Here is a 22,924-nt window from a genome sequence, read left to right as displayed (position 1 = left end):
AAGAAAGCAAAATGAAAAAGGAGTAAAACTGTAGAAAGTAGCTATAAACAATTACTATATACTAATAAAAGTAGATAATGAGGAGAGAACTTACTTAATACCAGATGTAAGCTTGATGTAGCCAAATCAATAGAAAAAAAGACTACAACATACGTACGAATCAATAGACAGCATGAAAATCATTTCAGCCAAGAAAAGGGTCTAGAAATTGATTAAATGAATCAATATAGTGCAACATAAAACTATAAAAAAACATGCGAAAAAATAATCCCAATAACAAAGGGTCTTGAACTGTTACAAAGGTAGGGATACAACTCGTCAGCCCAAAAAGTACATTAACCTAGAACAATCTTGCACCAAATAATATTGTTGGGTCAAAAGCAACACATTCCTAAACTATAGAAGCTAATAAAAGACCGAAGCATCTCCAGACTTGTTGACCATCAAGAAAACTCTGCAGTTGACCACCAAGGAAAACCTTCACACTCAATCACCACCGAAGATAGAAAAAGTTATCTAGTTCTGCACCTGCCACAAAAGTCATACATTAGTCAAAAACACTTAGAAGATATAAACAATCAACGCATGACTAAGGCAAAACAAATAAAAAATCAGAGACTGCACTCACGTCACCAAAGAAGTTTGTGACAAGAGACTTGTCAGCAGTGTTGAAATGGCTGAAATAAACTTCATTTGCGAGCTTGATCCTGATGTTATCTATATCAGCTTGCGTAAAAAGATTGCCGATTGGAGTCCTAGGAGACCAGTGCTTCATGTACATAACAGAGAAAACACCACAATCATACCTGAAAAAGAATAATGAGCAACAACAATTAAGCCACATATCAAAACTGAAAAATAAAAATACAAAGAAAGAAACAATAGAAAAGGTAAAGTGCAGCCATGAGTATAGAGATACTGCTTGACATACGTGTTATTTTGCTGAGGGACCGCAGGATACACAATGTCGAAATTTTCAAAGTCAATACGCTTCCTCAATATAGGAGTCACATATGTGTCCCATAGATTGATGAAGTTGTTAACCTGAAATAACACAGGAAACAAGAGAAATCATAAAACTAATGAAAAAAAACCAAAAGGGCAGCTGCAGAGGGAGCATTAAGCCAGAGAAAAAACTTACAATCGGATCATGAATGGCTAGGTGGAAATCAGAGAACTCGCCATATAATGAATCGAGGAAGACAAACAGTTTCTCCTTCAAGCAAACCACAAAAGAAAACCAATGACTGGACCTACAAATAGGGAAGTACAGCTGGCAAAAACAAACAACACATCATAAACCTAGGTAGAAAGCTACATGAGACTAAGCACAAAAATATGACTTAATAAAACTATGATATTAATCAGCACCTACCATGTTGCTTCTCCACATAGGAAAAGCGCTATTAGCACCATTGAAAGCATTACCAACAATCTCAGCATTAGTACCATCCAGAATTGTTTCCTAAGCAAGAGAAAAAATAAATGCTAAGTCAAAAAGAAAACTAACAAATACAGACAGCAAGAAATGCAACAGAAGCTTATTACTACTTACACCAATGTAAGAGAAGAAGAAATGTTTCTTAGAAACGGAAGGGTGAGCTTCATTGAATAGATACCGACACGCACACAAGATCAACAAATTGTTTACGCGAGATTTGAACTATAGTGAAGAAAGGTTACGATAACTACAGTAAGCTCTTTCATATCGGATAGCCTCGTACCTACAAGAAATACAAAAAGATCAGGATCATAAAAAAAGAACATACAAAAACCAAAAAACATCACTAATGGTGAAAACTTACTTGCACCACTCTGGATGACTTGCAATCTGAACCATTGCAAGATGATCACGCCTTTCTTGAGCAGTAACTGAATAACGATTCACTTGAGGAACATAAGGATCTGAGTTGAATCTACCAGGGGCAACAATTCTACGAGGGACATGACCTGCAGAAGAACTAGTTGTAGAACCACCAAGGGGCTGAAATGATGGAGCACCTTTCGAACATGCAGGAACCTTAGAAGATGAGCACTAGAAACAACAGGCGTGTCTGACAGGATCTCTAATTCCGGGCTATTAGCAACCTGTAAAATGAGAAGGAAAAAGATCAAACAAAGCAGACACATAAAGAAAAAGAATAAAAATGAAAACAAAATACAAGCATTTAAAAAGTTAAAACCAATAAAGAAATACCTATACCTTTATAAGATTACGATAAATTGTTGCAGGGGCAGCAAAACTGTGCAGCTTGTTGTAAGTAACATCATTTGATCTAGATAGCTCTTGACACCTAGCTGCAAAGTTTGAGCTACCAACTTTATGGACATCAACTACTGCCTCATTGAGCTGCAGATAAAGATAAAAAAGCTTGAATAAAATTTCAAAAAACTAGCTAGAAAAAATAGATAAATGCATTATTGAAAAGAAAAAGAAAAAAGAAAACTAAACACATTCAGAAAGTAAGAACCACCTTCACAACAGCTTTTGGAGTAGTTTGCAAGATTACATCAGGAGAACATAAGTTCACATGATTGGTTGGCTTTGAATAATCAGAGTGATCGACATTAACCATAACAATACAATCCTAGAATAAAGGGAATAAGAAAGAACAGAGAATCAATTAAAGATTTAAAAAAATTAGTACAAGACGACAATAAAAAAGGAAATACAACAACAAACCTCATCATTAGGTGAATTAAACAACTTCAGATATCTGTCGGCAACATACTGAGAACACTGGACATCACCCAACTACAGAAACAAAAAACCCTTGAGAAAAATCAAACAAAACAAATAAAGATGAATTTAGAGACTAAAATGCAAGAAAACAAAGATGAAGGAGAAAGAAATACTAACCTCATTACGGAAATACTGCGACAAGCGAATTGGAACAAGGGGTGACAGGTCTCTAAAAGAATTTGTATCTTCCATAGGAGATTTTCCATGAGCATGAACTGGGGTGTAATTGCAGACATTAGAAGGAGACTGAATACCAAGAGCACGATTAAGCTCGGCAAAGGAAGGAATCCCAAAACTGTTAGCAGCATCTTTCTCATTACAATCCTTAGCAGGGCCATCTAGACAAATAATAAAAACAAAAAATTCAACTTAAAAGAAGCACATGAATACCTGAAATAGAAAAAAACATGAAAACAATAACTAAAACAAATACCTGAAAGCAACACGAAAGAATCGACATCAGTAATATCACATTTAGACTTTGAAGGAGAAATACCTGAAAATAAGAAAAGAATGCACAACCTGAAAACAGAGCAACTCAAGATACAGAGGAAACTGATATGAAAAATAAACAAAACAAAAAGTGCATATAGAACCTTTGGCAGGAACTGCAGCAATTGAATCTTTTGTTTTAACTTCAGAAAACAAGGCGCATACTGGAATAGGACCTTCTTTTGCAACAGCCTACAAATCAAACAAAAAAATGAAAGAGCTACAACAAGGAAAAAAACTAGAAAGAAAGCATCCTAAGAAAGAAGAACATGCACACCTCATTATGCACTTTAGCAGGTGTTGAAGAGCTAGATAGAACAACTGGATTATCTAAACCACCAAAGATAACAACAAGAGGGACAATGGGAGTAACGACATCTGGAGTGACCGCAGGACGACTCTCTTGCTGTACAACAGCCTCTGGAATACCATCAGATGTAGCAACCTCTGGAATAGCATCAGACGTAGGAACCTCTAGGGCAACATCAGATTTAGCAACCTCCGGAATAGCATCAGATATAGCAACCTCTGGAATACCATCAGATTTAGCAAAAACACCATTGGCGATAGCAGAATGAAATGAGACAGACTTGTTACCTACAAAAACAAATAAATGACAAGCAGAACAAGCAATCAAAAATAACACTAAAACAATGAAGATAAAAATACAAAAGCTACATGCAACTAAAAAAGAAAAAGATTATGAACTAACCAAAAGAGAATTTGCTCATAGACTAATGCTCGCTTCCAGACACTTTGGGCATAGATGAATTCAACACACATTCCAGAACATTTAAAACAAGAGACTCTGCCCAATCAATGAATATCTTAGGTTTGTCTTGGTTTCTAGTCTGAACAAGCTCAATGACTTCAAGAGCAGTCTGAACAAGAGACAAAATCAGCAAAAAGCAACAATTAAAATGCTCAGAAAAGTACAATCTAACCACAACAAAATACCTGAGATCCAAAGTGAGGGCAAATAGTTCTTTGAACTTTCATTGCAAAAGAACCATCAGAAGGGCCAATATCAAAACTCTTACTGCCTGAGGATTTTTCAACAGAACCGTAAAACAAAAACAAAAGTAAATACATGGCAAAACATAAAAGTAAAAATGGATGAATAAAGAAACAATGAACTAAAAATAACAACAGAACATGAAAAGAAAAAGAAGATAACCTGCAAATTAGTTGGAGCACATGGACGTTTTAGGGGCCTCTTTCCAAAAGAGCGACTGTTGTTTCGGTCAAGCTCTGCAAATTGCTTGACTTTGTTGCCTCTCCATGCAAGCATACGAGGTTTCACATCAGGTACAGACTGAAGCCCAAAGTTCAAATGATCAAGGTAAGCTACCTACAAAAACAAACACATAACAAAACAAAAACAAGTTAGCACTAAACTAAATAATAAACATTCAAACAGATTAAGGACAACATAAATAAAATAAAAGAAAAAAGAAAACTTACGGCAAATGCATAATGGCATCCACCGAAGGTCACTGATCTTTTGGAGGCAACTTTAGTAGCATCCTTGAATTTTTTGATGCCACTCAAAAGCCACTCGTAAATAAAACTAGAAAGATCATAGGAACGCACAGACTGACAATCCTGAAAGATGTGGAGGTACTTCAGACTAGGATTGAGGCTAGAGTTGGGACAAAGGAAAGTAAAGAAAGCCACAATCATGAAACAAATGAAGACGTCCTCATTAAGAAAATCAACTTCTACAGATTTAAGCTTGTTGGCAAAAAAGGACACTGGTGGGATACTAGTAAGATTGAAATGAGAGAGGATAAAATCACGACCAGCCTCACGATCTGAAACAAGTGGCTCACCATCTACTGGGAGGTCAAGGATGTCATGGATATCATACTTAGTTAAGGGTATGAATTTCCTTTTCAACTGAAACTCGGAAGCAGGAACGTCGAACCTAGATGCAAGCCACTTAACTAGCCTAAGAGGAACCTCGATCCGGACAAAATTAAGGAGACAACCCATGTCATACATCTGAATAACATCCTTGTACCTAGAACACATGCCATCAACAACTCCCGAGAAGAACTTTCCAGAGTATCGAGTGAACGTCGAACAAACAGGGAAATCAGAAGATCGTTTCTGCCTCTACAAAAAAATAAAATAAGAAATACATTAATAAACCAAAATAAATTGAAGATACAGGGGGAATCCCTAGCAAAAGAACATGGAACATATAACATGAGAAGAGCAAAAGAGACTTACAACATTCCTTCTACTAACAGAAGACAATTTCCTCTTCAGGTGCTTGACTTTCTGCACAAAACAAATACATAAACATCAAACCAACAAAAGAATAAGAAAAAAAACTAGATCAGACAAACACTTACATTTTTCACATAGAAATTGTAAAGTGCTTTGCCAAGCTCTTCATCATCACCAGAAGAATCCTGACAAAGAAGAAGTTCAGACAAATAAGCAAATAGTATTAATGCAAGGAAAAATGAGAAGAAGAAAAAGATATGATAATAAGACAAAAATAACTACCAAAGACATAACATTATCATCAGCAAAATCGTTAGGCACGAAAGGTTCTTTTAAAGAATCAGCACTCTCAACTAAAGAAACAAGCGGGACATCCTTGGGACAGGCTTTCCGTAGTCTTCCCATTGAGGTAGCTGAAAAACAAGAGAGCAAATGGGGCTCAATTAAAGGGACTAAAGTGGAAGTGTAAAACCTATGCAAATTTACAGCATTAACCTAAGAGGAAAAAACACTGCAAAAAAATATGGGGTCACATAGTAACTACAATGCAAAACGCAAAGAAATTGTAGGTAAAAGTTACAGTGAATCAAAGAGCATCAGTTTACAGAAATTAAAAAACAGCAGATAGCAGTACAAAAATTATGGCCAAAAATACACTATAATTAGGGGTAAAATTACACTGTAAAAGTGCATCATAACTACAGAGCCACTACACAGTAAATTAAGGGCGAAATTACACTGTAACACCACTGAAAAAAATAAAGTGAAATTACACTATAATTTTGCGTCATATTACAGAAATAATTCAGGACAAGTCACGCCGAATTTACATTGACTTACAGATTAAGCCCAATAGGAAAAATACATTGTACAATTACAGTCCCAACCCACACAAATTACATTGTAGAACTCTACTCATTTACGGTGTAAGCCCAACAGGAAAAATACACTTTACAATTACACTGTAAGCCCTACAACAAATATAGTCCTCACCAACAAAAATTATAGTGTAAAACTCTACTCAATTACGGCGTAAGCCTTATGAAAAATACAAGCTAAGCCCAAACCACAAATTACAGTCCTCATGTGACGCCTGGATAATCAGGTTACAGTAATCCCACGTTAATGATGCCACGTCACCTCGCTTACTGTTGATAAACCCTCGATAGTTCAAAACCGATCCAAATTCCAATTTAATTAAAGGCAAACATCAAAGTTTTCAAACATTAAAAATAAAATGTTCTGGTTGTGCCAAATAATGTTTAGATATTTAAGGTGAAGGAAACACACTTTTACAGAATACATAAATATTTTAAATTGAATTAAAACATAAAAGGAAATAAATAAAAGAAAAGAAATAAATAAAAGAAAACCTAACAAAACTAAAGAGAAAAGGAAACAACCCCCTCCCCCTGGCCAACTGGGCCAAGGCCCAGCCAACCGACCCAACCGGCCCACCCCACTCCCTATACACACCCTGCCCAAACCCTAATCCACCACCACACCCCCACTCGCCCCCCCACGCGCTCTACTCCCTCCCCAGATTCCCCTGGATCGAGATTGATCCCCCCCCACTCTCTCTCGCACCCCTCCCGCTCGATCTAGAGCCACCGCCGCCGCCCGTCTCCGGCTCGCCTACCCCCCCCCCCCCCGCTCCTCTTCCTCGATCCGATCTGGATCGGGAAGGGGCAATGAGCCCGATGCCCCCTTCATCGACGCCGTCGCCGTACGACACAACCGCCGCCCGAGGACCTCACCGGAGGCCACCTCGCCGAACCTCCCCCGCCGGACTGCTTCGCCCTCCCTCGCCGGACTGCCTCCTCGACGCCGTCGTCTCCGCCCTCCTCCTCAACCCCCACTGCCTAGACCCTACGCGGCCCTCCCGTGAGCACCTTTCCTCCTCCTCCCCTGCTCACAACGGTCCCGCGCCCGACGCCGCCTCTGCTGGCGCACGCAACCATCTGCCAGCGCCGCGCCTGGCCTCGTCCTCGCACAGGCGCGCCCCTGCCGCGGCTCTGCATCACCCCGTTGACGCCCGAGCACGCCGCTGTGGCCCCCTACTCACCCGCGCTCCGGCAAGCCTCCCCCCTCCTTCTCCGGCGACCAGTCGGCGCCCCTTGGCCCCAGGCCTCCCCGCGCCCCGGCCATCGCCGCCCTCTTCGCTGGCAAGCCCTCCCTCCTACCTCGCCGGCTCTAGCAAGCCGCGTCAGCGCCGCGTTCGCCGCGGCATGCTGGTCCGGCCGCTTGGCCTCGCCCACTCCTTCCCCCCAGCCGCCGGGTACTGGTCGCTGGGTACGCACGCCCCAACGCCCGTTAACGCGTGCCCGTGCCAGCCTGTGCCCTGACCCAATGACATGGGGGCCCCACGGCCCCCAGAACGTTTCTGTTAAGTAAAAAAAAAGAAACAAAAATTATTAATAATAAATAAATTAATTAATTAATTAATTAATTTTGATTAGTTAAATTAAGCAACTAATTAATCTAATTACACATTAGTTACCTAATTAACCTGATATGTTAATTAGTTAGTTAGTTAGTCAATGACAGTGGGGCCCACCCCTAATTAATACTAATTAGGTTAACTAATACGCCTAATTAAAAATGTGTCACTGACCAGTGGGACCCACTGGTCAGGTTGACCAGTCAACCCTGTTGACTGCTGACGTCAGCATGACATCATGCTGATGTCATAACTCTAATTTCGAATTTATTTAAATAATTAATTAAATTACAGAAATTAATAAAATCTTTAGAAAATCATAACTTTTAATCCGTAACTCGGATTAAATTATTTTCAACATGAAAGTTGCTCAGAACGACGAGACAATTCTGGATACGCAACCCGTTCGTCCGCCACACCCCCCTAACCTATCGAACTCGCAACTTTCCCCCTCCGGCTCCTCTGCCCGAAAGCACGGAACGCCGGGATACTTTCCCGGATGTTTCCCCTCTTCACCGGTATCACCTCATACCGCGTTAGAACACGTCTAGCTCTGCTTGTTGTCCTGTTATGCACTTGCTTGCTATGTATTTACTGTTTCTCCCCCCTCTTCTCTTCGGTAGACCCCGTGACGATGCTGATGCCCCTGTGGTCGACTACGTCACCGACGACCCCTCCTTCTTGTCTGAGCAACCAGGCAAGCCCCCCCCCCTTGATCACCAGATATCGCCTATTCTCCTCTATACTGCTTGCATTAGAGTAGTGTAGCATGTTACTGCTTTCCGTTGATCCTATTCTGATGCATAGCCTGGCATTGTTGCTACATCTGTTGATACCTTACCTGCAATCCTAAATGCTTAGTATAGGATGCTAGTTTATCATCATTGGCCCTACATTCTTGTCAGTCTGCCTTGCTATACTATCGGGCCGTGATCACTTAGGAGGTGATCACGGGTATATACTATACATACATACATACTATACAGATGGTGACTAAAGTCGGGTCAGCTCATTGAGTACCCGCAAGTGATTCTGATGAGGGGGCTGAAAGGACAGGTGGCTCCATCCCGGTAGAGGTGGGCCTGGGTTCCCGACGGCCCTCGACTGTTACTTTGTGGCGGAGCGACAGGGCAGGTTGAGACCACCTAGGAGACAGGTGGGCCTGGCCCTGTTCGGCGTTCGCGGATACTTAACACGCTTAACGAGATCTTGGTATTTGATCTGAGTTGGCTACGAGCTTATACGCACTAACCATCTACGCGGGAGTAGTTATGGGTATCCCGACGTCGTGGTATCAGCCGAAGCACTTCAGACGTCAGCGACGGAGCGGCGCGCGCCGGATTGGACTGGAACGCCTGCTAGGGCTAGGTCTGCTTCCGGCCGCCCTCGCAACGTGCAGGTGTGCTATGGGCGATGGGCCCAGACCCCTGTGCGCTTAGGTTTAGACCGGCGTGCTGGCCTCTCTGTTTTGCCTAGGTGGGGCTGCGACGTGTTGATCTTCCGAGGCCGGGCATGACCCAGGAAAGTGTGTCCGGCCAAATGGGATCAAGCGTGTTGGGTAAGTTGGTGCACCCCTGCAGGGAAGTTAATCTATTCGAATAGCCGTGATCTTCGGTAACAGGACGACTTGGAGTTGTACCTTGACCTTATGACAACTAGAACCGGATACTTAATAAAACACACCCTTCCAAGTTCCACAGACAACCCGGTGATCGCTTTTCTACAGGGCGACGAGGAGAGGATCGCCGGGTAGGATTATGCTATGCGATGCGGGATGCTACTGGAGATGCTACTGGAGATGCTACTTGGAGATGCTACTTGGAGGACTTCAATCTACTCTCTTCTACATGCTGCAAGACGGAGGCTGCCAGAAGCGTAGTCTTCGATAGGACTAGCTATCCCCCTCTTATTCTGGCATTCTGCAGTTCAGTCCACTGATATGGCCCTTACACATATACCCATGCATATGTAGTGTAGTTCCTTGCTTGCGAGTACTTTGGATGAGTACTCACGGTTGCTTTCTCCCCCCTTTTCCCCCTTTCCTTTCTTTCTGGTTGTCGCAACCAGATGCTGGAGTCCAGGAGCCAGACGCCACCATCGACGACGACTCCTACTACACTGGAGGTGCCTACTACTACGTGCAGCCCGCTGACGACGACCAGGAGTAGTTAGGAGGATCCCAGGCAGGAGGCCTGCGCCTCTTTCGATCTGTATCCCAGTTTGTGCTAGCCTTCTTAAGGCAAACTTGTTTAACTTATGTCTGTACTCAGATATTGTTGCTTCCGCTGACTCGTCTATGATCGAGCACTTGTATTCGAGCCCTCGAGGCCCCTGGCTTGTATTATGATGCTTGTATGACTTATTTTATTTGTAGAGTTGTGTTGTGATATCTTCCCGTGAGTCCCTGATCTTGATCGTACACATTTGCGTGCATGATTAGTGTACGATTGAATCGGGGGCGTCACAAGTTGGTATCAGAGCCGACTGCCTGTAGGAATCCCCCTTTCCAACTCCTTGGCCGAAGTTGAGTCTAGACATTGCAAAAACTTTTACTAACATGGCTGTGTGCCTTATGGGCCCACGTCGCCATTGGGTGGTACTAGGATCTTTTACTCCTCGATCTATACTCTGGGACTTTGAACTCTTTTCTATTCGGGTTTAAATGGTTTTACTAACTCTAACATTAGGATCTCGTGATCACTTCCTCCCGGAGGGCCCCTTAGTACAGATGATCGCCTACTGCACCAGGAGATTCCGAAGATACTTTATAGTGTTCTCTCAAGACCTTGTGTCATCGCTTTTTGCATACCCTACCACTGTTATATCCTTAGGGATAACCGTATACACTTGCCAGTCTTACGTTCAACCCCATTGATCTTGTTAATACAAGATGCCTCGAACTGCTCTTGTTATTCCGAGAATCCTTTGAGCTTACCGCCTTGTATTTCTTGCCCCATGAATACCCCTACGGATAATTTCTCGCACTTACCAAGTATCCACTCATCCCCAGTTGATGCATGTATGTCACGAATCCTCGAAATACCATTCGATCTTCCGAAAATCCTGAGCATCCTATTGCTCTTGAAATGCTTGATTACTTGCATTATGGTTAATCCCATAAGTCTAGTAATCTTGTTGACATCCATTGTCATTATCATTTGAGTCCGTTGATTCGATTTGTTGCGAATGCTCGCAATCCTCAAACAGATCCTAGAATTCCTCCTTCCGGCTCAGACGTCATTTTTGAACATGAGCTGGTTCTCGACCAATCAATTGCCGTCGATTGTGCCCCTAAGTCTATTGAACTTATCCATCCTTGGTCAGAGCGTCTGCTTCTGATCCTTTGTTTTGGAAATCATAATTCCTTTGTTATCTAAGCATCAAATTATTCCGTTGTCCTATAATATGATGCCCGTGCATTCTTTCTTCCTCTGATTGAGTACCGATACTCACATCAGCTCCGTTGTGGATCGCCCGATCCATTGTTGGATTTTACCTGACAACGCCCTTCATATTCAATAACCTTGTGAGCCTTCCCTTGGATACATAATGCCTTTGGTAAATTGTATCATCTACCTTCTCAACCTTGCTCTGCTTTCGAGCTTGTGATATTTACTCTTGAAACTTGTGGTATATGTTTCTAAGAAGCCCCATTGGGTTGAACCTATACCTTCCTTAAAAACCGTATGAACCGGAAGGTTTTGACAAGTCAACCCTTCTAGTGTTTAGCAGATAATTTTCTACCATACAACTTCTTTGAGAATGAGAAGTGAATGATAGGGTATGCATTGGAGAAGTGGGAGTCGACCTTGAACCTTGTGCTCATGCCCATGGACGCGATATATATCCTATCATGAAAGCTTCTTGTAACAATAACTATTTCCTTGATAACTAACCTATGGTATCTGTGAATTGATCCCTTGCAACCGTGGTTCCGACCATGATTGTTCTTCTTTGATCTCATTTCTCGGACAAGTTAAAACAATTGTCTTCTATGGATCAATACACCAGTCCAACCTTACTTTGATCTTGTGTCGGGTATTACCCCCCTGGTATCTCGAGATTATCATGGAACTGCATAACTTTTTATGAGTTCTTCATCAAGTGCTACCTTCCCACTGATTCCAATTTTTCGCGGGCTCTGTGTTACTGAACACTCAAAGACACCGATAACTGAACCGAGTCCGCTCTACGGTTCAACAACTCTTCAGTAAGCTTCTATAAGTACGAGTTTGTACCCGATCACGCCATTCCTAGCCTGTTTGGCTATATCATTGTCGTGACGATTCTAACGGTGCTACCTGGTCCTTATTCTCGGAGCACCAATTTTCGACGATGAACTAACCTTACGTCGATTTTCCTCGTCATACCCTTTCACCTTAAACAACAAGATTGAGTTCGAGTTTGTGTCGTAACTGTGGTTCCAATAACCTCTTGCTTCATCATTCCTTTGACTTGATGTCGTCGCTGGTTGACTACATCTGCATGAAATCTCTCGACAATTGTGTCGTGATCATCATCAACCTTATGAGCTCTTCCAGGAATTCAATTGAATTCATGATGGGTAATACCATCCTTGCCCTCGATGATTCCTATTCTCATCGACCACTTTATTGCCTTCCGTTCAACACAACTTGTTCGTGTTTTGTGTAAACCTTGAGATCACTGCTACCCAGCAGTTGATCTTCCTTACCTCGGAAGTATTACCATCTCTTTTGTCAAGAATGTGGTGAGAATTTCACCACCTTTTAATAATTCTTGATATCATAATACTTCTTGCCATCTTCGTTCATTCCTTGGTCCCCGTATTGTTTTCAACCGGAATACCGACAATGGAGCTATGACGTGTGAATTCAAAACTTCTAACAACCCTATTGCTTTGAAGTGAATGGGCGATAGTTCATTCTAAGTCCTTCGCTAATTGAATCACCATTCTGACATTGGTCGTGCAACCCAACCCATATTTCGGGCGCACCTTTCAACCAATGTTTAATTGTGTATGTTTTTCTCGAGCATACTTCCTTATATCATTTGATCTGACAAATGTTATCTCCTTGTTCACTTAATTGTGGAAATCCATCTTTTGGGAATCTCGGTGAATTGCCGTTGAGTTCACCAGACAGCTCCTTGTCCTCTCCTTGGTTTAATGATGAACTATTGCTTCAGAAACCCGCTCCCATAGTTCATTTTTCGAGGATCTGGCAATGTCATTTCGACGATTTGTGTTGCACCTTTTTCCTCTCGGACCCCCTGAGTCTGAGGTTTCATGACACCAATTGGATATGAATCTCGGTCAGATATGATGGTTGGGACAACTTTCCAAGAGTTATGATGTTGATCCTTTGATGACCCGGTAACATGATGTCATGCCTAGCACCCCCCCCCCTCCGGCTGGAGGACCTATCATTATAGATTCCTTTTTCAGCAAGGTTATCCATTCATCCATGAGGAAATTATAAGACTTATTCTACAAGTTATTCCTGATGGATCCTTCGTGTTTCCAAAGTCTGATCTTCACCTGGAGACCTTGTCAATGCTATCTCGAAGCATGTCAATGGTACTTCGATTTTCAACAGGAACATTTGAAGCACGATGCTAAATTTTATTTATCATTTATCCTAATACCGTGGTATGGGTAATATCATGAGATTCCTCCCCCCTTACCTAAATGGTTTTCTACTTTATATCCTGCCATGGATATCTTGCTCTGCTTGTCCTTGGGAAGGATATACCCTTGAAATATGTTCTGTTTAATCTGATAATCTTATTTTCCTTTCCATTGGTTGGTTTAACCTTTCTTGAGGTCTATATAATCTAAGCAGTATTATTCTCCTGCTTATGTAAACACCTCGGTGTACAACTCTGTCAGTAAGACCCTGTTACTATTGTTGATGACATTTCAGTAACCACCGATGGACGAGAACTTTGCCTATTGGTCCGCCTCGTTTCAACGAGCAGGAAAATGGTTCTCCTTGTCCCTCGCCTTGGTACCGATGTAGTTGCTGACATATAACTGACAGGCTAACCTCTGACATGCCTTACTTGCATGATCGTGCAAGACATCACCGCCTTCCTACTTTTAAACCACATGGTGGGCCCATAACCCACAGTTCCACAGGATCGAAACCTGACTCTCCTGTACAACCTGATGTCAAAGTTATTCCTCGTGCTTGACTTTGTATGTAATTCACGGGCCACTTGCCTGTTGATCTATTCTGGTATCGGACACAATACTTATTCCCGTTGCTCTGAACCCCTTTCGCACTCTGCTTCAGGCAATGAATGATTGCCTATCCGCTTGAAACTTTTTATTACACCGTCTTACTTTGCTCTCGATGTGTGTCATTTGTTCAACTCGAGAGATAATCATATGTTCATTCTTGGGATACCCCCAGATGAATTTCCCTTATAACATCCTATCATTGTAGAGCTGCCCCGTACCTATTCGTAAGTACGATGGAGTTCCTGAAGAAAGCACGCCGACTTCATCATGTTGACCTAAAGCAGAGAAATAAAGACATCAATATATTGGACCGGCCTCTTCGAGAAGAGCAACCAAGGCTGAGAAGACCCGTTAGAATTTCGTAACCTGGATTTTCCCCTTAGTCCCCCTCTTAAATCTCGGGACGAGATTTCTTGTAGTGGAGGAGAATTGTGACGCCCGGATAATCAGGTTACAGTAATCCCACGTTAACGATGCCACGTCACCTCGCTTACTGTTGATAAACTCTCGATAGTTCAAAACCGATCCAAATTCAAATTTAATTAAAGGCAAACATCAAAGTTTTCAAACATTAAAAATAAAATGTTCTGGTTGTGCCAAATAATGTTTAGATATTTAAGGTGAAGGAAACACACTTTTACAGAATACATAAATATTTTAAATTGAATTAAAACATAAAAGGAAATAAATAAAAGAAAAGGAATAAAAAAAGAAAACCTAACAAAACTAAAGAGAAAAGGAAACAACCCCCCTCCCCCTGGCCAACTGGGCCAAGGCCCAGCCGACCGACCCAACCGGCCCACCCCACTCCCTATACACCCCCTGCCCAAACCCTAATCCACCACCACACCCCCACTCGCCCCCCACGCGCTCTACTCCCTCCCCCGATTCCCCTGGATCGAGATCGATCCCCCCCACTCTCTCTCGCACCCCTCCCGCTCGATCTAGAGCCGCCGCCGCCGCCCGTCTCCGGCTCGCCTACCCCCCCCCCCCCGCTCCTCTTCCTCGATCCGATCTGGATCGGGAAGGGGCAATGAGCCCGATGCCCCCTTCATCGACGCCGTCGCCGTACGACACAACCGCCGCCCGAGGACCTCACCGGAGGCCACCTCGCCGAACCTCCCCCGCCGGACTGCTTCGCCCTCCCTCGCCGGACTGCCTCCTCGACGCCGTCGTCTCCGCCCTCCTCCTCAACCCCCACTGCCTAGACCCTACGCGGCCCTCCCCGTGAGCACCTTTCCTCCTCCTCCCCTGCTCACAACGGTCCCGCGCCCGACGCCGCCTCTGCTGGCGCACGCAACCATCTGCCAGCGCCGCGCCTGGCCTCGTCCTCGCACAGGCGCGCCCCTGCCGCGGCTCTGCATCACCCCGTCGACGCCCGAGCACGCCGCCGTGGCCCCCTGCTCACCCGCGCTCCGGCAAGCCTCCCCCCTCCTTCTCCGGCGACCGGTCGGCGCCCCGTGGCCCCAGGCCTCCCCGCGCCCCGGCCATCGCCGCCCTCTCCGCTGGCAAGCCCTCCCTCCTACCTCGCCGGCTCTAGCAAGCCGCGTCAGCGCCGCGGCATGCTGGTCCGCCCGCTTGGCCTCGCCCACTCCTTCCCCCCAGCCGCCGGGTACTGGTAGCTGGGTACGCACGCCCCAGCGCCCGTTAACGCGTGCCCGTGCCAGCTTGTGCCCTGACCCAATGACACGGGGGCCCCACGGCCCCCAGAACGTTTCTGTTAAGTAAAAAAAAAGAAGAAACAAAAATTATTAATAATTAATTAATTAATTAATTAATTTAATTAATTTTGATTAGTTAAATTAAGCAACTAATTAATCTAATTACACATTAGTTACCTAATTAACCTGATATGTTAATTAGTTAGTTAGTTAGTCAATGACAGTGGGGCCCACCCCTAATTAATACTAATTAGGTTAACTAATACGCCTAATTAAAAATGTGTCACTGACCAGTGGGACCCACTGGTCAGGTTGACCTGCTGACGTCAGCATGACATCGTGCTGATGTCATAACTCTAATTTCGAATTTATTTAAATAATTAATTAAATTACAGAAATTAATAAAATTTTTAAAAAATCATAACTTTTAATCCGTAACTCGGATTAAATTATTTTCAACATGAAAGTTGCTCAGAACGACGAGACAATTCTGGATACGCAACCCGTTCGTCCGCCACACCCCCCTAACCTATCGAACTCGCAACTTTCCCCCTCCGGCTCCTCTGCCCGAAAGCACGGAACGCCGGGGATACTTTCCCGGATGTTTCCCCTCTTCACTGGTATCACCTCATACCGCGTTAGAACACGTCTAGCTCTGCTTGTTGTCCTGTTATGCACTTGCTTGCTATGTATTTACTGTTTCTCCCCCCTCTTCTCTTCGGTAGACCCCGTGACGATGCTGATGCCCCTGTGGTCGACTACGTCACCGACGACCCCTCCTTCTTGTCTGAGCAACCAGGCAAGCCCCCCCCCTTGATCACCAGATATCGCCTATTCTCCTCTATACTGCTTGCATTAGAGTAGTGTAGCATGTTACTGCTTTCCGTTGATCCTATTCTGATGCATAGCCTGACATTGTTGCTACATCTGTTGATACCTTACCTGCAATCCTAAATGCTTAGTATAGGATGCTAGTTTATCATCATTGGCCCTACATTCTTGTCAGTCTGCCTTGCTATACTATCGGGCCGTGATCACTTGGGAGGTGATCACGGGTATATACTATACATACATACATACTATACAGATGGTGACTAAAGTCGGGTCAGCTCATTGAGTACCCGCAAGTGATTCTGATGAGGGGGCTGAAAGGACAGGTGGCTCCATCCCGGTAGAGGTGGGCCTGGGTTCCCGACGGCCCTCGACTGTTACTTTGTGGCGGAGCGACAGGGCAGGTTGAGACCACCTAGGAGAGAGGTGGGCCTGGCCCTGTTCGGCGTTCGCGGATACTTAACACGCTTAACGAGATCTTGGTATTTGATCTGAGTTGGCTACGAGCTTATACGCACTAACCATCTACGCGGGAGTAGTTATGGGTATCCCGACGTCGTGGTATCAGCCGAAGCACTTCAGACGTCAGCGACGGAGCGGCGCGCGCCGGATTGGACTGGAACGCCTGACTAGGGCTAGGTCTGCTTCCGGCCGCCCTCGCAACGTGCAGGTGTGCTATGGGCGATGGGCCCAGACCCCTGTGCGCTTAGGTTTAGACCGGCGTGCTGGCCTCTCTGTTTTGCCTAGGTGGGGCTGCGACGTGTTGATCTTCCGAGGCCGGGCATGACCCAGGAAAGTGTGTCCGGCCAAATGGGATCAAGCGTGCTGGGTAAGTTGGTGCACCCCTGCAGGGAAGTTAATCTATTCGAATAGCCGTGATCTTCGGTAACAGGACGACTTGGAGTTGTACCTTGACCTTATGACAACTAGAACCGGATACTTAATAAAACACACCCTTCCAAGTTCCACAGACAACCCGGTGATCGCTTTTCTACAGGGCGACGAGGAGAGGATCGCCGGGTAGGATTATGCTATGCGATGCTACTGGAGATGCTACTGGAGATGCTACTGGAGATGCTACTTGGAGATGCTACTTGGAGGACTTCAATCTACTCTCTTCTACATGCTGCAAGACGGAGGCTGCCAGAAGCGTAGTCTTCGATAGGACTAGCTATCCCCCTCTTATTCTGGCATTCTGCAGTTCAGTCCACTGATATGGCCCCTTACACATATACCCATGCATATGTAGTGTAGTTCCTTGCTTGCGAGTACTTTGGATGAGTACTCACGGTTGCTTTCTCCCCCTTTTTCCCCCTTTCCTTTCTTTCTGGTTGTCGCAACCAGATGCTGGAGTCCAGGAGCCAGACGCCACCGTCGACGACGACCCTACTACACTGGAGGTGCCTACTACTACGTGCAGCCCGCTGACGACGACCAGGAGTAGTTTAGGAGGATCCCAGGCAGGAGGCCTGCGCCTCTTTCGATCTGTATCCCAGTTTGTGCTAGCCTTCTTAAGGCAAACTTGTTTAACTTATGTCTGTACTCAGATATTGTTGCTTCCGCTGACTCGTCTATGATCGAGCACTTGTATTCGAGCCCTCGAGGCCCCTGGCTTGTATTATGATGCTTGTATGACTTATTTTATTTGTAGAGTTGTGTTGTGATATCTTCCCGTGAGTCCCTGATCTTGATCGTACACATTTGCGTGCATGATTAGTGTACGATTGAATCGGGGGCGTCACACCTCATCAACACAAAATACAGTGGAAAACTCTGCTAATTTACAGTGTAAGCCCTATGGTTAATTACAGTGAAAAACTCTGCTAATTTACAGTGTAAGCCCTATGGTTAATTACAGTGGAAAACTCTGCTAATTTACAGTGTAAGCCCTATGGTTAGTTACAGTGGAAAACTCTGCTAATTTACAGTGTAAGCCCTATGGTTAGTTGCAGTGTAAGCCATATGGTTAGTTACAGTGGAAAACTCTGCTAATTTACAGTGTAAGCACTATGGTTAGTTGCAGTGTAAGCCATATGGTTAATTACATTCCTCACCCACACAAATTACAGTGTAAAACTCCAGGGAAATACACTGAACTTCAAAAAATACATTACAAAAATTCATCGGGCATACAACTACATCAAAAGAAAACTAGGGGAAGTACAGTCTAAGTCAGAGATACATCAAATAAAAATTAAGAAAAAATACAATAGCAATCACACTAAGAAGAAAGGCAGTGCTACTACACATGCATAGTGAAGAACAAGAGGGGTATTATAGACTAGAACAGGGCCAAAGGATACAATATTTACAAAGGCCAAAGGATACAATACCCACACACTAATTAGGGAGAAAGTTGCACATCAACTATGACAACATAAACACTGGGCAAAATACTGCAAGGGGTACAATATTAACTAAAAAAGAAGAAAGTACAGCAAAGCTACATGAGGCACATAAGCAAGCAGTGAAGTTCTACAGCATAGAGATGCATATAGGTCAACTGCACAGAGATGAAGGTAGACAAAATGCACAGCAGAACTTCATGCGCATACCACTGCAGACCCTTGATCTTACATACACTTCCTATTATGGAGAAAACACTGAAAAACAAGCACGAAATTCAGGAAAATGCACAACAAAAGGAGCAAAATACATAGAGATGTTCAGTAAAACATCTGGGATGAACAACAACATGGTAGAAAACGAGACTAACATGACAAAATTCTGGGGCTACAAACAGGAACTATTCAGGGACAAGCTACGGGATCCGCCGCTAAAAACTAACGCCTACAACGCCTACCTCAACATCAACTGCAGGAAAACTAGCCTCTACGCCTACCTACACATCAACAACAAGAACCAAACAACCGCAGGGGGGAGGGATTTCGTGTGAGACCACAACAACAACACACGGGATCACGGCGAAAACTGCCCGTGGCGCACTGCAGGCTCCTACCAGAAATTCACGCGCACACCCCAAAGGCGACACCGCGACAGCAACATGCGCAGCCCGCGGATACGCGAAATCACCTAGATCTGAAACTACAAAGGCACAAAAACCACAGGCAAAAAGCGCGCGAGAGAGGGGACAACCAACCAGAGCAGCCGCGGACGACGAGAAACAAGAGGAAGAAGTCAGTATCCTGCCGTGGATGAGCTCGAAATCGCCATGAACACAAGGAATCGCCTTCCTCTCCTCCGCCGCTCGACCTCTCCCCTCTGCCTTATCGGAATGGAAATGGGGAACGACACCCTGCTCCTAAATTCAAAAACGACAAAAATGGGCGGAAACAAAAAAACCACGCCCGATAAAAAAAACCCGACCTAAAAACCGACACAAAGCAAACAAGACCGAGCATGAATCTCAAAGCGAGACCGAACGGACAGAGATTTGAATGTCAACGAATTGAAAAACAGTCGACTGTAAAATAGCAAATCCGTATTCATAACTCTGGATATGCAGGACTATAAATATTCTTCTTCGAGGAGGACCATACACATTCATAATAAACCTGGGAATAAGGTCATCCGTGTAGTGTAAAAACCGCTTTTATATTATGAGACGGAGGGAGTAGAACACAACTACACAAACTAATATTTTGTGGTTAATAGGGAAGGTCATCTTTAAGCATTCTTTTCGTGATGCAATTTTTGTCGCTCATGAGCTAGCTAAGTTCAATTTTTATAATAGGTGTGACGATAGTTGGGCCAATGAACCTTCGGGGTTTTTACTTAGCCAACTAGTAAACGATGTAATTGTTCCCCCCAAAAAATCATATTTTGTAAACTTTGGAGACAACCTCATATGGAAGAACAATTTCTTACAGTTCAAAAAAAAACAGGGCAGAGGCCCACAACAAAAATGAAATATACAAATTATGGGCCCAACTTGGAGGCAGCTGGTCTTACTAGGATACCACTATGGGGGCGCTTCCGGCACCCACGCGCCGGCGCTGGTGGGTTGGCCCATGTACACGTCGACATTTGAGAGAAAACAGAAAAAAATCACAAAGAACAAAAAAATTCTAGGTTTCAAAAAAATTCATGGATTTTCAGAAAAATCATGAACATGAAAAAAAGTTCATCAATTTGAAAAAATTAAGCATTTTTTTAAAGTTAACCGATTTTGAAAAAAACATCAAATTTGGAAAAAAAATCTTCGATTTTGAAAACAGTTCATTGATTTTGAAAAAAAGTTTATCAAATTTGAAAAAAGTTCAATGAATTTAAAGAAAAGTTAATGGATTTTGAAAAAAGTTCATGATTTTAAAAAATGTGCAATTTTTTTAAAAAAAATCATCGACTTGAAGAAAAATTTCACGTATTTGCAAGCAATTCATCGAACTATGAAGAAGAAAAGAAAATAATAATAAAAGAAGGAAAAAGTTGAATCTTACCGGATCCTTCTGGGTGGCACGGGGGTTACACCAGCATACTATATGCGGGAGGTTGCTTGTTCGAATCTCAATCGACGCGCTTGGTTTTGGGGATTAAAACACAGATAGATGGGCCGGCCAGTGCAGGGCGCTTCAGACGCTGGTTGTAAAATACACAGTAATTGACGCCTAAATCGTCAAAATAGGAATCGCCGACTATGGGCCTCCATGAGATTTTTATCAGATCTACTAGTCGGCCCATGTAGATCTATCAGTTGTGAGTTGTGACCAAAGCACACTAACTTCAAAACGGCTAAAAAAAGAAAAACTACACTAAATACAAAGAAAACCTGCACTTCACAGCACAGCAAAAAAAAAATTCCCTGATCATTATTTGGTTCCCTGCAGCCTGCTAAGTGCTAACACTGTTGATGCTAAAAAAAATGTCTTGGTGCTAAATCAAAGGAGCCCGCATTGTCTATTGTACGGATCAATTCTGCATGCGAATCTATTCTGGTGTTTCAAGTCTCAACACGTGAGTTTCCAGTGAAGGAAAATAAAATGGTTGCAGTTTCCGAATCGACAAATGAAGAACCTCTCAGCATTACCCTGAAGAAATGTATTCTCGCCAACACAGTGCATATGGCTGTGTTGTAAAGAAGATCACCCGGCACATGGGTTGGCCCAACAAAATGATAAGTGTAAGGACACACTAGTTAAGGTAGGGCCATTAACTATAGCTAGTAATTAAGCGGAGTAAGAGTTAGCAGTAGGACTACTACTGGTACAACGCGGGATTCCTCATCTGCGGCTCTGTTCCTATTGCCTACACATGTTTGGCTGCAACACGTACGCTTTCTGCTGTTGCGCAATTAAGCCACACACCCACACACACACACACATATCCCGCTTGGTGCTATACTGGAGTAGTATGTAACCAAATTAAAACATGCTAAGTGCCATTCGTAGGTAGGAACTTTTGCCTGCAGTTAGTACTAGTAGATGCTAAGGTGGAGTGATATTAGTTTGTCTGTTCTTTTTTTTGCGCGGGTCGATATCTCATTTGTACTAGGAACTTACCAGCTTTGCAGTACTAATTAACCAAGTGCATTCAGGAAAAGACGATGAAAAAGTTGGGTAATTAAGTCGGGCTAACTTCTCGATCGAAGCAGTTGATGACATTCAACTCGCAGATGCGACGTGACGTCCTACTCCACCTTCAGAAAATGATAGAAAACAAAAAAGTGAAATGGAGAAGTGGGGTATCGATCCCCATACCTCTCGCATGCTAAGCGAGCGCTCTACCATCTGAGCTACATCCCCAATCGCGCAAGATAATGTATAGAGGCATAATTGTGCCATCTTTGCCTAGTTTAGCAAACTTTAATCTATAACCTTGCTAGGTACTCCCTCTGTTCCGAATTACTTATCTTGGATTTGTCTAGATACGGATGCATCTAGACTCATTTTAGTGCTAGATATCTCCGTATCTAGACAAATCTAAGACAAGTAATTCGGAAAGGAGGGAGTAGTTGTAGTATATTGTTGCTCATACGTACTCCTACGTTCGTCCTCCAATTTAATGACTACCATAATCGATCGCACCTTAAAAACAGACTGCCATAATCATCATCGTAAGAGTACTCCACTCCAGTCACTGCAGCAGCGCGTTGGTGCATTAACTAGGGTGCATACGCCCACGTCTGTGTTTCGCTGTTCCAACTAAAACATGGGCACGAGACCAGGCCCAGGCCGGCCGACGCAGACTGCTCAACCATATATAATGTAATGCATGCATGTACCTGTCGAGACGTAGCTGCCACAATCTAATGCGTCGTGCATCATCGCCGGAGCCGATCTAGAGCTAGAGATGAGATCCATCTCTCTCGGCCTATAGCTTCTTCCGTCCTCCGTCTCCGT

The 22,924-nt window shown here is 43.7% G+C and overlaps 2 protein-coding genes and 1 non-coding gene across 5 annotated transcripts; all 3 read right to left on the bottom strand.

The window, feature by feature from the left end:
• Positions 1-249: 249 nt before the first annotated feature.
• On the bottom strand, positions 250-4,095 carry LOC123046647 (uncharacterized). 2 transcript variants are annotated; one of them, XM_044470049.1, is made up of 15 exons: positions 3,948-4,095; positions 3,513-3,832; positions 3,340-3,427; positions 3,177-3,239; positions 2,861-3,081; positions 2,684-2,755; positions 2,475-2,588; positions 2,204-2,350; positions 1,806-2,088; positions 1,556-1,724; positions 1,376-1,465; positions 1,142-1,273; positions 932-1,044; positions 629-806; positions 250-528 (listed from the first exon to the last, which is right to left on the bottom strand). In XM_044470049.1, exons 1-9 carry the CDS (start codon positions 3,964-3,966, stop codon positions 1,885-1,887), a joined length of 1,248 nt encoding a protein of 415 aa, XP_044325984.1. In that variant the 5' UTR covers positions 3,967-4,095; the 3' UTR covers positions 250-528; positions 629-806; positions 932-1,044; positions 1,142-1,273; positions 1,376-1,465; positions 1,556-1,724; positions 1,806-1,884. The 2 variants fall into 2 exon arrangements, with proteins under 2 accessions (XP_044325984.1, XP_044325992.1); XM_044470057.1 differs by having other exon boundaries at positions 250-522.
• Positions 3,976-19,910, bottom strand: LOC123046659 (uncharacterized). Of its 2 annotated transcripts, XM_044470067.1 has the most exons (8): positions 19,726-19,905; positions 5,753-5,883; positions 5,596-5,655; positions 5,471-5,521; positions 4,700-5,353; positions 4,413-4,586; positions 4,193-4,278; positions 3,976-4,116 (listed from the first exon to the last, which is right to left on the bottom strand). In XM_044470067.1, exons 2-7 carry the CDS (start codon positions 5,873-5,875, stop codon positions 4,231-4,233), a joined length of 1,110 nt encoding a protein of 369 aa, XP_044326002.1. In that variant the 5' UTR covers positions 5,876-5,883; positions 19,726-19,905; the 3' UTR covers positions 3,976-4,116; positions 4,193-4,230. The 2 variants fall into 2 exon arrangements, with proteins under 2 accessions (XP_044326002.1, XP_044326008.1); XM_044470073.1 differs by lacking the exons at positions 3,976-4,116; positions 4,193-4,278 and having other exon boundaries at positions 4,449-4,586; positions 5,259-5,353; positions 19,726-19,910.
• A 2,344-nt stretch (positions 19,911-22,254) lies between these two features.
• On the bottom strand, positions 22,255-22,327 carry TRNAA-AGC (transfer RNA alanine (anticodon AGC)). Its single transcript has one exon. It is a non-coding gene; the product is annotated as a tRNA-Ala (tRNA).
• Positions 22,328-22,924: the final 597 nt, after the last annotated feature.

Source organism: Triticum aestivum, chromosome 1A, assembly GCF_018294505.1.
Source record: "Triticum aestivum cultivar Chinese Spring chromosome 1A, IWGSC CS RefSeq v2.1, whole genome shotgun sequence".
NCBI lineage: Eukaryota > Viridiplantae > Streptophyta > Magnoliopsida > Poales > Poaceae > Triticum > Triticum aestivum.
This window is presented reverse-complemented; position numbering and strand designations above follow the sequence as displayed.

Coding starts and splice junctions, on each gene's coding strand:
- LOC123046647 (XM_044470049.1), bottom strand. Junction 2,351..2,474: donor CTCCAAAAGCTGTTGTGAAG/GTGGTTCTTACT, acceptor CTTTATCTGCAG/CTCAATGAGGCAGTAGTTGA. Junction 2,089..2,203: donor TTTATCGTAATCTTATAAAG/GTATAGGTATTT, acceptor CTCATTTTACAG/GTTGCTAATAGCCCGGAATT.
- LOC123046659 (XM_044470067.1), bottom strand. CDS start 5,875: ATGGGAAGACTACGGAAAGCCTGTCCCAAGGATGTCCCGCTTGTTTCT. Junction 4,587..4,699: donor GATGCCATTATGCATTTGCC/GTAAGTTTTCTT, acceptor TTGTTTTTGTAG/GTAGCTTACCTTGATCATTT. Junction 4,279..4,412: donor GTGCTCCAACTAATTTGCAG/GTTATCTTCTTT, acceptor AAAAATCCTCAG/GCAGTAAGAGTTTTGATATT.